Source organism: Zootoca vivipara, chromosome 13, assembly GCF_963506605.1.
Source record: "Zootoca vivipara chromosome 13, rZooViv1.1, whole genome shotgun sequence".
Lineage (NCBI taxonomy): Eukaryota > Metazoa > Chordata > Lepidosauria > Squamata > Lacertidae > Zootoca > Zootoca vivipara.
In genome coordinates, this window is record NC_083288.1 from 45,533,636 (window position 1) to 45,548,752 (window position 15,117).

The 15,117-nt window shown below is 43.5% G+C and overlaps 3 protein-coding genes across 3 annotated transcripts; 1 reads left to right on the forward strand and 2 right to left on the reverse strand.

Annotated features, from left to right (window-relative positions):
* Positions 1–1,083: 1,083 nt before the first annotated feature.
* On the forward strand, positions 1,084–2,052 carry LOC118094532 (olfactory receptor 6J1-like). The gene has a single exon (XM_035135047.2). It carries the CDS (start codon positions 1,084–1,086, stop codon positions 2,050–2,052), a length of 969 nt encoding a protein of 322 aa, XP_034990938.1.
* Positions 2,053–6,938: 4,886 nt separating this feature from the next.
* On the reverse strand, positions 6,939–7,889 carry LOC118094789 (olfactory receptor 6E1-like). The gene has a single exon (XM_035135462.2). The coding sequence runs from the start codon at positions 7,887–7,889 to the stop codon at positions 6,939–6,941; it is 951 nt and encodes a 316-aa protein (XP_034991353.2).
* Positions 7,890–12,350: 4,461 nt separating this feature from the next.
* Positions 12,351–13,328, reverse strand: LOC118094894 (olfactory receptor 6E1-like). The gene has a single exon (XM_035135639.2). It carries the CDS (start codon positions 13,326–13,328, stop codon positions 12,351–12,353), a length of 978 nt encoding a protein of 325 aa, XP_034991530.2.
* Between the last annotated feature and the right edge of the window lie 1,789 nt (positions 13,329–15,117).

Genomic DNA, 15,117 nt, shown 5'->3' on the forward strand with positions numbered 1-15,117 from the left:
ATCAGAAATCACTTTGTAAAGTTTGGATAATATTATAATATGCCACAGTCCTCTCCTCCTGCTGTGCGCTCTAAGCCTCTTGGGTCCATTGTCTTACAGTTTTAAAACCACAATGGGTGAACAAATGCTGTCAATCAGTAGGGTTGCCACATGTCCAAAATTTCCTGGACAAATATGGAATACTGTAGTTGGTAGCAGTGTCTGGGTGGAAATTGGCAGAAATGTCTGGGATAATCCAGACATATAGCAACCCATGTCAGTGGTGTCATTTTTGTTGATTTTCCATAAAAATGATTTTGCAAAAACAAACACAAAGAAACAAAGAAACACAGTTCAACAACTTTGGCCAAGAAAAGCTCAACAACTTTTCTTTCTGGATTTGAAATATGGCAACCCTAGGATAGGGTAGATCAGGAACTACTGATAGATATCTAGCTGATTTGCAGTAGACCAGGAAGAGTTTCAAATTCCCAATCTAAAATGACTTCTTCTTCTGAATTGGACTACGGAAATGAATAAAGCGAGTACTTCTCAGTTTAGCTCAGTTTAGCTCATAAGCACCATGGTCTCTCAGTTTGCACCTGGTTCTGCCTGGTAGATCGTAGGATTATAGTGAATCATCATCATCCAGATAAAGCTGACAAGTCAGAAGTCTGCACACCTCTGCTGTAGATCATACATCAGGTTGTGGGTGGGGGATGAGGAGGGAGGAAGAAGTACCATTTTCAATGCTAAAGTAACAATCCTAAGATCTGAATTTGAAAAAAACTGTCTTTGAAATTTAGGCAGCCAAATCTGTATTTGATTTCACGGGCTCCCAGATTTCATTAGAAACTTTTAGGCAGCTGCAAAATGGCAGCCTTCCAGGGATGGTCTAGCAACACATAGCCTACATCAGCATGGAGTTGGTCTACATGATTTCTGAGGTTCCTTCCAATTCTTTGAAACTCAAACCTGCACTTGAAATTAATTCTATTGCAGTTGCATGCCAATTTATGGAGGCAAATTCTCTTTGTGTTTGTTTCTTTGTTTGTGTGTTGTGTTGTGTTGTGTGCTGTTGTGTTGTGTTTTGTAAGATTAGAGATGGGAAACCACACTGGATATGAAGACTTCATCCTGATGGGTTTTCTGATGCAACGTGAAGCAGAGATTCTGTTGGCAACAGTTCTCATAGCTGTGTATATCTTGACGCTGTTGGGTAACACGGTCGTTCTGTTCATTACCTCCACCAACAGCAGCCTCCATACACCCATGTACTTCTTCCTTGGCAACCTCTCCATCCTGGACCTTGCTTTTTCGACCGTGACTGTTCCGAGCTTGTTAAGGGGCCTTCTTTCAGGAGCCAAGACCATTTCTTTTGCTAGCTGCATGGCCCAATCCTACTTCTACTTCTTTTTGGCCACAGTGGAGTACTTCCTCTTGACGTCCATGTCCTATGACCGTTACGTGGCCATATGCAACCCATTACGTTATCCCATCATTATGAATGGCCAGGTTTGTGTCCAATTGGTATTGGTCTGCTGGCTGGGTGGGTTCATCTCTGTCCTCTATCCAACCATCATGATCACCAAGTTCTCCTATTGCAAGTCCCATGTCATTGACCACTTCTTCTGTGACAGTGAGCCTCTACTGAAACTATCCTGTACCGATACAGGCTTGATACAGATAATCACTTTTCTGCTGTCAACAATGGTCATCCTCTGCTCCTTGGTTCTAACTCTCATCTCCTATGCGTACATTGTCTCCACCATTTTGGCCATACCCACTGACACTGGGAGGAAGAAGGCCTTCAACACATGTGCCTCTCATCTCACCTTGTTCCTAATGGCTGTAAGCATTTCTATCCTACTGTACGTGATCCCATCTAAGAAATCTGCTTTGGGGGCTCGCAAGGTTCCGGCGTTACTGAGTAGTATAGTCAACCCGTTCCTGAGTCCTTTTGTGTATACACTGAGAAATGATTTGGTCAAGGGCATCTTGCAAGGGATTTTTGGTCAGGGCAAAGCTACAGAGACTCAGAAGCTGCGGAAGCTGCTCATGAATCATGCTTAATTTTGTGGGCAAAGCATTGACTTAGCTGGAACTTTCCAGTGACCCTCATGTTCAATTCCTCAATAATCTGTCTTCGGCTACATTTTTTTCAATGTAAGCTCTTGTTTGCTCGTGAGAAGATCACCAGAAACTTTGCATGATAGAAAGAATTGTGGTGATTTACCTGCACTTACACCTTATAGTTGAACAAAATTTACTGTGGTGGACCATAATGTCATTCTCTGAGATGAAGAGGGAACTATATAGTCCTAAGACAGGTGCATTTTGTTCAGCAGGGGTGAGCTACCTCATGCTTGGGAGACAAATGTGGTTCTCCTGGCCTCCCTTTTTGATTTTCAGGACTTTCCCCAGACCACACACCATCTATGAGTGGAACATATTGCTGTAGACCCTTCACATCCGGGTCATCACCTGTTTGATTTACTCCCATCCGGATGTCAATACAGGACTCTATATACAAAAATGTCTAGGCACAGGAATAGCTTTTTTCTTTGTGCCATCAAATTGTTGAATCTGTAGTTGTGGGCGGAAGGGAGGTCAGTTGGTGGTATGGGGTCTTTTCACTGTGCTGTTGTATTGTGAGGGGAATAGTGTTTGTATGAGGTGGAATAGTGTTTGTATGCGGTACATTTTTTCTTTACATTGCAATGTAGTCGAAGCAAAATTCCAAGTACGGTTGATACTTGGCCAATAAACTATTCTATTCTATTCTTCTTTATATCATTGAACTATGATAATGCCTTTTCAGTAGCCAGATTTAGAAGGTGGAGATTTTTAACTGCTGCTATTTTCATACAGTCGAGTCAGAAACTTTGCCTGATCTACTACAAATCAACCAGAGATTTAACAGTAGTTGGTGGCGCTGTGGTTAAACCACTGAGCCTAGGGCTTGCTGATCAGAAGGTCGGCAGTTCGAATCCCTGAGACGGGGTGAGCTCCTGTTGCTTGGTCCCAGCTCCTGCCAACCTAGCAGTTCGAAAGCATGTCAAAATGCAAGTAGATAAATAGGAACCGCTTCAGCGGGAAGGTAAACAGCGTTTCCATGTGCTGGTCTGGTTTGCCAGAAGCGGCTTTGTCATGCTGGCCACATGACCTGGAAGCTATACACCGGCTCCCTCGGCCAATAATGCAAGATGAGCGCGCAACCCCAGAGTCGGTTATGACTGGACCTAATGGTCAGGGGTCCCTTTACCTTTACCTTTATTCTAATATACCTTCTGCCCATCCCTGGAATTTAATACTATTTATTGATCTATATAATGAAACAACATCAGAATGCACACAGAGAGGTGAGTAAATGTACAAGGTAATGGAATGCATTTCCTAGACCTTGCAGCTAAGTTCTGCCCTCTTGCTTTGTAAAGTAGCACACACACACGGTTTCAGGTTTAAATATGGCCTAATGAATAATGAATATTGGCATGTAGTTTAAAGCAGATTTGTGTGTAGAAGGGGTTAGAGTCCAGCTAAGCATGGGGGACTTGAAATCATATCCCTACTCAGCCATAAGCTAATGAAGTGATTTGTGAATTTCTGCTTGACTCCTTGGAGTAAAAGGAGAATAAAGTAAATTAATGAAATGAAATGCAAAATCAAAATCAAATACAGTACATCTGAAATACATTTTTGTTCAAGTGCTTGGAATATATTGTGAATTGCATCTGGAAAACTGGTTTTCCCAGCAGTTTGTTAAAACTACTTATTTGGTTGGTAGTACAAACAATTTATTTGGCTGGTAGTACTCAAACCAATGGCTTCAAGCTACAAGAAAGGAGATTCTAACTAAACACCAGGAAGAACTTTCTGAGAATAAGAGCTGTTCTACACTGAAATGGACTCCCTTGGAAGGTTGTGGACTCGCCTTCATTGAAGGTTCTATCAAGAACTGTACTCACAGGAAACCATGGTTGCTAACACAGCCATTGACAGCATCCAGACTCTGCCTATCTTGGAAGAGTTAGATGTCCTTCCTCCCCCTGATGAGCTGAAAAGCACCATCAACCCCCAGGCATGTGGCAATGCCCCAGGATCAGACCAACAGAAGTGTTGAAGGCCTGCCTCAACTCTTCCCTCAAGGTGCAACTCCACACCTTTTCTTGCAACAGTATCCATGGGAAACAGGATCCATGCCACAAGGCATGCGTGACCCCATATCAGGGGCTGGACTGAGAAGGAATGGTGCCCCCCCCCTGTCCTGAATCTTCCAAAGAACAGGAGGACAGTATACAGGTAGATTTAGAAGACTGTTTTGTAAAACACTGCAGAGGGCAGAAGCTGGGAAATATTGGAAGAGGAACAGCAGGAAGAAGAAGCACCAGGAGAGAGACAGCTGACAGACTCAGTGTCCTTGAAAAGCATTCCTAACCCTCCCCCCCCTCCCAGGACCAGGCATGCATTGAGGGTAGTAGAACAGAGAGCTCAGAGACAGCTCAGATTAGCTGATGCAGGGGGGGGGGGGGTTAGAATACGGAAGATGCAGGGGGGTGGGACTTTACTTGGAGCAATGAAATTATTAGGGAATGCTGCATTCCTTCATCACTCTCTGTGAATTATTGAATAAATTGCTTGGTAAGAACTTTTATCATTTCTCTGATTCTTGGCTGACACCGCAGCCTGACACCACAGCATGATCAGACATGATTAAAAACATAGCTTTTTAAAGTGCCTCATTCTTTAACTTGGTAATTTTAGAACATTTGGAAAGAGAAGTAATCCCATAAGATTCAAGGAAAGTACTCACTATTTTATCAATGTTTTTTGTTGATTTTTTAAAAAATCAACCTGCCTCCAGCTTTATTTGTATTTCCCAGATTTATTAATTAGCAAAGGCAAAAGAGATAACTAGATTGAGATATCCAATTAATACAAAATAGCAAGGGATCCAATACAAACAAAATACAAAATAAGGTTTTCATGGGCATCACTTAGGACAGGCATCCCCAAACTGCGGCCCTCCAGATGTTTTGGCCTACAACTCCCATGATCCCTAGCTAACAGGACCAGTGGTCGGGGATGATGGGAATTGTAGTCCAAAACATCTGGCGGGCCGAAGTTTGGGGATGCCTGACTTAAGACATTCTGTAACCCACAGAGTATGTGGGATATGAGCTTAGCCTGCGTCGTCAACAAACAATGATGTCTACCAGCTTCTGCAATGGAAATGCACTTGTACCACAGGACTCCCTGTTTCTTGTCTCAGTCCTCTAACCTCTACATGCTCCCCAAATCTGCTTTGGATTTGGATGCCCATTTGCAGAGGCAGATTTAGGGGAGCACAACCAGTTGGGGGTCCCACATGGGCACCACAACTATGATGTAGAATGGAAGGTGAGAGGTGGGAGGTGCCAAATTGTGGCAATGCACAGGGCGCCTGTGAAATTTCAGGTCTCAAGGTCCGCTATTGCCATTTGAGCTATGATCTTGCCCAATCTTGCTGTTGCTGCTGCTGCTGACATTAAATTTACAACTCATCTTTTGCATTAAATTTACAATTCCAGTATACCTAAAGGAGCGTCTCCACCCCCATTGTTCTGCCCGAACACTGAAGTCCAGCTCCGAGGGCCTTCTTGTGATTCCCTCATTGCGAGAAGCCAAGTTGCAGGGAACCAGGCAGAGGGCCTTCTCAGTGGTGGCACCTGCCCTGTGGAACGCCCTCCCATCAGATGTCAAAAAGGAAAACAGCTACCAGATTTTTAGAAGACATCTGAAGGCAGCCCTGTTTAGGGAGGCTTTTACTGTTTAAGAAATTAGTGTATTTTAATGTTTCTGTTGTAAGCCGCCCATAGTTGCTGGGGAAACCCAGCCAGATGGGCGGGGTATAAATAATAAATTATTATTATTATTATTATTATTATTATTATTATTATTATTATTATACATATATGTTTCTTGGCAATATAACATATGACTGAAATTTTGGAACTGAGGCTTGGCATGAGCAAATCTCTCAGTTTCTGTGTCTCATTTTTCCAATCTTACATTCATTTCTCCACATCAGTCTTTTCTTTTAGTAAAAAGTCCTCATGACAATTCATCAGAATTTTATTGCATTCCCCCCCCTAAGATATACATTATTTTCCATGCATTTTGCCTAATATGAATTTCTTCAAATACAATGCTTTTTTGTCAATTACTTTCACTACTGTATTTATGTGCATACTTTACTCCATTCTTGTGACAAATTTAAAGAGGTGCAAATTTCAAAGAATGGTCACATTTTGGTTCTCATATTATTTCAGAAAGTGCGAATTAGGTTGCTTCGTCTTGAAATATGAACTGAAAAACTCCCTCCCCCTCATCGCTAATTCTGTTGAGCACATACAATATTGTCAGGAGTGTTCCTTCCCAGAGTGAAAATGAGGGAGCAGAGGACCCAGGAGGAGAGGAGGCAGCAAGAGATGGAAGTTTGCTACCAGATTTTTAGAATATATCTGAAGGCAGCCCTGTTAAGGTTTTTCTGTATTCTGTATTTTTTTGTATTCTTTTAAAACCAGTAAATGTTTTCTCTCCAAAATTTCCTTCCTTCCTTCTTTTACCCTCTTTATTATTTTATGAACACTGTTGCTGTTTGATTCAGAGGGGAGTGAATAGGAGGAGCAGAAACAGAAAAAAGAAGGATCACCATTAGCAAAAAAAAAAAAAAAGCTGTTTGGGCAGAACATCCACCTTTTGTGTGGGGGTAGCATGTATTTGACTGAGCACACAAAATGTCACTGGTTCAATCCCTTGCATCTCCAGATAGGATTAGGAAAGTCCTCTGTCTGAACCCCTGGCAAGCCTCTACCCATCAGTATAGAAAATACTGGGCCAGATGCGCCAAAGGTCCCTCTCAGTACAAGACACCTTCCCATGTTTTCAAAACCTTTTTACATTCCCATTTCAAATCATCAGTGCTTGAAAATCCCATAAAACTTGATTCTCCTACCAATGACATCTTTCAGGGCCTCCTTGACCTGCTTGTTCCTCAAGCTGTAGATGAACGGGTTGAGTAGTGGAGACACCACATTGTTCAGAACACCCACCATCCTGCTGAGGTCCAGTCCCCCACTCTGTCTTGGTTTGACATACATAAAAATGCAGCTTCCGTAGGTGATGAAGACAACCAGCAGGTGGGAGGCACAAGTGGAGAAGGCTTTCTGCCGCCCTGCCGTTGAAGGGATGTGCATGATGGTAGAAATAATTTTAATATAGGAAACTATGGTCACAGTTAAAGTTCCCAGGACACTAAAAGTGGCCAGGAGAAAATCAAGCAATTCTAGGGACTGAGTATCAGTGCAAGCAAGCTTCACCAATGGCAGATTGTCACAGAAGAAGTGATTGATGACATTTGGGCCACAGAAGGGTAAACGGAACAAGAAAATAAGAGGAATGATAAGGTATAGGCAACTGAATACCCAAGAACCCAACACTAACTGGGTACAGAGACGACTGTTCATGATGGTTATATACCGGAGTGGATTACAGATGGCCACATATCTGTCAAAGGACATAGTAGCCAAGAGGAAGAATTCAGTGGTCCCCAGTATGAAATAGAAAAAGCACTGAGTGAAACAGCCTGCAACAGAAATGGTTTTGTCATCAGAGGCCAGGTTGAGCAAAACCTTGGGGATGGAGGAAGTGGTGAAACCAATTTCCAAGAGAGAGAAATTTCTGAGGAAGAAATACATGGGGGTCTGGAGACGATGGTCAAGCAAGGTGATGGAGATGATGAGGACGTTTCCTCCAATGGTCAAGAGGTAGGTGATGAGGAGAATGACGAACAGGAGAAGTTGCATCCACCGGACACTGGTGAAGCCCACAAGGATGAATTCAGCAACTATGGTAGACTTGTTTTCCATTGACATTCATTTGTAGGGAAGGTTTTCTGGAAAAGAAGTCCAATTGGTAATGGAAAACTCAAGATGTCCCCAGCCCATTGTTATAATATCTAATGGCAGCATTGACAGCAATCTGTAGGAAATGCTGAAATATGAGCAACCAAAAATAAAGCAATTTGGAAAATGGAAAATGAAACATTGGGAGGAGTTAATCAGTGTATGTTAAGTTAAACATTTATATCTTTCTCAAATAGTGCAACACATTGACCTTCAATCTTTACAGATCCTGAATCTGCTTTTAAGGCAAATATACATTTCTGGGCCTATTTCTTAATATTTACCATATATTTCCTCCTGTTGCAATCTAACTCGGAACAGGTCATGGTCTATTAGTGGGCACTGAGCCACTAGCTGAAGATCGGTTGATTATTTAATTTATTCTCCACTTAATATATTAAAAATATCTCTAAGCAGTGTACAAAAATCTCAAGCAACCACAGACAACTTAAACAAAATATGACAAAAATATACAGTAACGGTCTATAAAAATGTTACATTAATACAGCTCTCAATCCCCAGGTTCTCACCCAGGGTCGAAACAAACTCTCAGCTCACCCACAGAAGTTCTACAATGATAAGAGTTCCAGGAAACAGTGGACATCGCCCTGGTCTCTCACTCTAGACTTGCTTTTTATAGGGAGGCCCAAGGTGGATGGTTCTTCCTCAAACTGCCCACTGCCCATTCAGACTAGTGGAACACGCAGAAAGAAGGAAAGAGCGATGAGAGGAAAGTTGATGGGGACTGGGGTGGGAAAGAAAAGGAGAGATAAATCTTTCAAGCTGCTTCTCGTGCCTGTATAAATATCATCTTTATTGGTTCAATAAGAATGACATTATCATGCTTGCCGAAGTTTTTCCTCCTTGGCTCTTGTAGCTATTCCCACTGAGGTTAATTGGTGGATGAACACCATAACTAAATTCACTGGAGAATTCACTTTGTGTATGGGGATGTGGGAGGAAGGGACTGTTTTACTTCAAAGCTGGGATTCATTTATTTTATTTTACCCCTATTCATGAATCACTGCCTATAAAATATCTAGAACATATTTTATAATAAAAGCATTGATGATAAAACAGTTAGAACAGTTTTGTATATAAAACATTTTTTTAAAATGCCATATATAGAAACAATTTCAAATTCAATGTATATACAGTTAGGGATGATAAAAATCTCCACTTAAATGCCTTGAAAAAGGTCATCAGTTGGAGCTTTGAAGACAACAGAGGTGGTCCATGTCAGGCATGAAATGGGAGAGAATACCAAAGGGTTGGTGCCACCACACTAAAACCTAATTTCTACATCACACAGAACTGACATCCTGTTGGGGTGGTATCAGTTGGCTGTCTACGGAATGCAATTTTTTTGTTGGGATGGTTTGTTAATTTTGTTAGATTTGGTCAATGGGCCAGTGGACAGTGCTGGCTCTACTATTAGCTGGAATGAGAGGGCTACTTCATGCAAGGATGGTGAGCAGCAGGGAGCAATAATGTCAGAGACCAGGCAGAGGAGTACTACTCTGATGAGGAATGGTGGGAGCTTCCCCTTCCCCTTCCCCCTGCTCCTGACCAGGATCCTGAAGCTGCCCAGGAGCAATGGAGAAGTATAGATTTGAAACAGTGGTTTGCAGAGGGGCATAGTTCTGAAGAAAAAAGTTGGGACAAACTGGGGGGGGGTGAACAGCTAGGAGAAGAAGAAGAAGAAGAAGAAGAAGAAGAAGAAGAAGAAGAAGAAGAAGAAGAAGAAGAAGAAGAGAGAGAGAGAGAGAGAGAGAGAGAGAGAGAGAGAGAGAGAGAGAGAGAGAGAGAGAGAGAGAGAGAGAGTTAACCGACTCTCTCTCGCTTGAAAGCCTACATCCACCCAGCCCAAGGTCACGACGAGCAGCTAAGGTGGCAGCCCAGAAAGCAAAGTGGTTGCAAGATCAGTTTGCAAGGCGCGAAAGTGACTAGGGGGGAAGTGGGTGGTAACCTTAATTGGGAACACCGTCATTCTGAGAATGGCTGCTTTTTTCTTTTGCTGTGATCATTCAAGGCTCTTTAAATGGTAAGCAACTCTTTTCGCTTTGTCCTGCTTATCTACAGCCGGGGGGGGGGGGGGCAAGAAGCTGAGTCCCTGAAGCTGAGTCCCTGAAGCCTGACAAATGGTGAGGTGTTGAAAGACAAAGCTGTGTGTGCCACATGCTCTTCCCATTAACCTCCTAAAGTAGCATGGTGCCCTCAGGTGACTGAATGGACATTTCTGACACATGCTCCATTCATAACAATTGAACAAATTGCCAGCCATGTTTTCTGTGATGTCCTTCAACTTAGGAAAGGCGTTTTTCAGCAAATACCCCCTTTCTCTTCTACCTCACAACATCACGCCGCATGCCGTTCCACAGGGTCCCCCAACCTTCTAGAGCAGACTTGAAGGGAAGTATGGGACAATGTAGAGAGAAGGAAATAGCAGGAATCACCTTCCCATCTCCTTTGATGGAAGATTCTTCAAAATCAATAAGAGAGAGACATCAGTCTGTTTGTGGAACTCAAGTGACCATTCAAATTCACTTTTCCCACACAGCATCAAACCCCCAAAAGTGTCCACTGCCTCAGGCCTATGAATTATGTATGCATATATGTATGTATGTATCTACATATGTATGCATTTCCCGTCTTTCTTCAAGGAGCTCAAGGCGATATATGTTGATTCTCCTCCACACTTTATCCTCGCAAGAAGTCTGTGAAGTAGGTTAAGGCTATGAAAGATTGACTGGCCTAAGGGTCACACAGTGATCTTACAGGTTGAGGGCAGATTTAAATCCCTGTCCAATACTCTAACTACTAAAACCACACTCCCTACAAACTTCATGCCACAACTTCCTGAATTCCTGTTTTGGAATATGGGGTAGTGGGGAGCTCTGTATTTTAAACCGTATTTTAATTACCTTCCCCCCTCCTTTCTGCTATGTTTTATTGTAATTTATATTCAGTGTTAAGGGGCACAGGTGGCGCTGTGGGTTAAACCACTGAGCCTAGGGCTTGCTGATCAGAAGGTCGGCGGTTCGAATCCCTGCGACAGGGTGAGCTCCCGTTGCTCGGTCCCAGCTCCTGCCAACCTAGCAGTTCAAAAGCATGTCAAAGTGCAAGTAGATAAATAGGCACTGCTACAGTGGGAAGGTAAACAGCGTTTCCGTGGGCTGCTCTGGTTCACCAGAAGCGGTTTTGTCATGCTGGCCACATGACCTGGAAGCTGTACGCCGGCTCCCTCGGCCAATAATGCGAGATGAGCGCGCAACCCCAGAGTTGTCCGCGACTGGACCTAATGGACACCTTTACCTTTATATTCCGTGTTAGCTGCCCTGAGCCTGGCCCTTCTTCTTCTTTTCTTCTGTATTTGCTCTTTTCTTGAAAATGTCTCACATTTCCTGAATACACTGTTGGTGAATCAGTTCTCTCTCTCTCTCTCTCTCTCTCTCTCTCTCTCTCTCTCTCTCTCTCTCTCTCTCTCACTCACACACACACACACACACACAACACTTTCCACATACATGTTGGTGGTGGCAAGGGAAAAAAGATAGTATTAAAAGGAGAATTCCCTCGATGCCAGTAGAGTGGTACCTCGGTTTACGAACACAATTGGTTCCGGAAGTCTCTTCATAAACTGAAGCGTTCATAAACTGAAGCAAACTTTCCCACTGAAAGTAATGGAAAGTGAATTAATCCGTTCCAGATGGGTCCGCGGCGTTCTTAAACCGAAAATTCATAAACCGAGGTGTTCATAAACCAAGGTTCCACTGTATCCAGATTTGGGGCAAGTACTCTTTGGTGAGAGAACCGCAGCAGAGATTTAAAATCACAAATTGTGCAGCAAAGTAAAGAGTGGAAATATAGGCCATGAGACCTTTAAAATATGCCCTTGTGAGTTCCTTCCAAAATTTCCCTCTTCCCTTATGAAAGAAAAAGACCATGCGGCTGATAAGTTAAAGAAATGGTTTACTTACAAACTTTCCAAAGGTCAGATTCATGTGCTTTTCCATACAGTGTTCAAAAAATGTAGCATAGGCAGTAAAACCTGGCTTAGTTACAGTGGTGAAATTTCTTAAATAATTGGTATAGGAACACAAGAATGTCCCGTAAGAGCCACACAGTCTGAACTTGGAGAAACTAGCTCAGACCCCACTGAAGTACAACAATTACCTTCCTCCTCAGGTGAGGTGGAGGGAACTAAGACTGGCAGGACAGCTTACACCATGGCATTAACTCATCCATGCATTAATTAAACTTAAGCATGTTGGTTATATGAAGCTGGTTATCCCACAATACATGAGAAGAATATAAATGACATTGAGTTCCTAGAAGCTGACAAAAGAAAGTCAGTTTATAAGTACAGCTGACAAAAGAAAGTCAGTTTATAAGTACAGCTTCAGCAACCACATGTATCAATACTTACTGTTTAGTATTATTTTTTTGCTCTGATATACCTGAATCACCCTTCCAGAATGAAACAAACTGTCTAATTGTTCCTCTCAAAGCATCTTGAACCTGTTTATTCCTCAGGCAGTATATGAATGGGATCAGAAGAGGACAGAGAACAGTGTTTAGAACAGCCACCCCTTTCCTGAAGCCTAACTCTCTGGTCCCTCTTGGTTTTACGTACATGAAAATGCAACTGCCATAAGTGATGGAGACCACAGTGAAATGAGAAGCGCAAGTGGAGAAAGCCTTTTGCCTCCCTGTGGTTGATGGGATGCGCATGATGGTGCAGATAATATTGATGTAGGACACAATGTTTATGGCTAAGGTCCCAAGGAGAGAAAGAACAGCACTGAGGAAACTGAGGAGCTCCAGCAGACTTGTGTCTGCACATGCAAGCTTCATCAGTGGCCCATTGTCACAGAAAAAATGGTTGATGGTGTTTGGGCCGCAAAAGGGCATCCGGAATAATAAAACTGCAGGAACGATGATCAGCAACAATGCCCCAGCCCAAGACCAGAGCACCAGCAATGAGCAGATCCGATTGTTCATGATGGTTGAGTAGCGAAGAGGGTTGCAGATGGCCACATACCTGTCAATGGACATTGCCGCCAGCAGAAGGAACTCCGTGGTTCCCAGGACAAAGTACAGAAAGCTCTGTGCCAAACAAGCAGCTAGAGAGATAGTCTTCTGGCCCATGGCTATGTTGGCCAAAGCTTTAGGAACAATGGCACTGGTATACCCAATCTCCACAAATGCAACATGTCGTAGGAAGAAATACATTGGGGCGTAGAGCTGTTGACTCACCAGTGTTATTAGAATAATCAGTATGTTTCCCGTTATTGTCAAAAGGTATATCCCCATTAGCAGTAGGAAAAGGATGATTTCAAGATCATGGTTGCCCGTTAAGCCCAAGAGTATTAATTCTCTTACCATGCTGTTGTTCTTCATTTTCGGCACTTCTCTGCAAGTAAAGGAACGTCAGTCATTTCAATACTGACCATTTAAAATAAGCACAAGTTGTTCAGCTTTGATTCTTGCAGTGTCACTAATATCATGAAGTATTGGATCATCTCAGGGGTTGCAGCAATGGACTTTGGGCTTTCAAATTTCAGCAGCACCCTCTGTGATGCTGAAATTTGGCATCCCACCTCCTCTTGCCTTCATTATAAGTTGTGGCATAAGTCTGTGGCATCAGCTCAGCTCAGCATCCAATGCGGATGAACTGGCCATGCTTCCCTGAACCCACCTCTGTTGGTTGTCAGCCACAGGCAAGCTGATGGCTGTTCTCTGTTGTGTCTCTCCCTCCACCCACCCCATAGCTGGTAGTCAATTATCTGCTGACTCTGTCCAAAAGGACTCATAACTACCATGTAAACCAGCCTCCACCAATGTGGTGTCCTCCAGATTTTTTGGACTACAACTCCCATTATATCCCGCAAACACATAAATGTGCCATAAAGCCTTAATCAGTTTCTGTTCTCATTTATTCTTCCAGCTAAAGATGCAGGTTGTTTTGCATCATGCCATTCAGCATTTATTTATATAACATATATTTTAGAACAGACTCTCTCATATAGAATGTGACAGTCCTTCAGATACTTTGCTCTCAGGCTATTTAGAATGGTGTGGATTAGGGATGGCGAACCTGTGACTCTCTAGATAATCTTAAGATTCCATGACAACAGGGGCGTAGCCAGGATCAAAACTAGGGAGGGGCAAGCCATGGTCATTCAGGGGCGGGGCCAAGGCACAGAAGGGGAGGGGCCACAAAGTGGGCGGGGCTAAAGGGCCAACGGGCCTGATGACATCGTGGCGGTGGCAGCAGCGGCCACCTTGTGCTTCTGGGGCTGGTAGCGTTGGCGGCTACCCTGCTTGGCTGGAGAGGACGGGAGGGTCGGGCAGGTGAGAGGGGGTGGCAGGGCGGGCGAGGGCGAGGCAAGACACGGCCGCAGCCACGACGGCTCCGAGGCGTTGCTGCATATCAGCATAATATTTCAACCATGGTTCAAGCCCCACCTTAGGAAAAAAATCCTGCATTGCAGCGGGTTGGACTAGATGACCCTTGTGGTCCCTTCCGACTACAATTCTACGATTCTATTGATATATTACCATACCATATGCATCGTTCTGCTTTCTTGAATTGTCCTACTCCTAGGCATAGCAGCCAACTCCTAGAGGCCTAGGTGCCTCTCCCCCCCCCCAATTACTGGTAAATACCGTATTTGAAAGAGTCATCCCCCATGTTGATGGGCTTTCTATGTGGGGCTTATCTGCCCCCCCTTATTTTATTAAGGATGGAAGAGGGAGGGAAGGAAGGAAGAAATAGAGAGAGGGATAACTCATATTTGTGGGTGCCTCTGGGTGACGCTGTGATGCTGGAACTCTGCATGTACAGGAGCCTTGTAAGCAGCTTTCTCTCTGCTTGATTTACAGCAGGCACGTCCAACAGGTAGATTGTGATCTACCAGTAGATCACTGGATGTCTGTGGTAGATCACTGGTAGGTCACTGGCACCCCTAAAAAAAGCTCACCCAAAATTTTCCTCCTCCCTCAAAAAAATTGAACTATGACCTGAAGCCCTAAACAAAAATGGGCCTCCCTCCCTCCTAAAAGAAGCTCAACAAGTTTGACCTAAACCCCCCAAAACAGGGCTTCCCTTCCTTTAAAAAAAAACTCAACAGCTTTGACCTGAACCCCCCAAAAGGGGGTAGATCACCCCCAGTTTTAAACTCTGAGT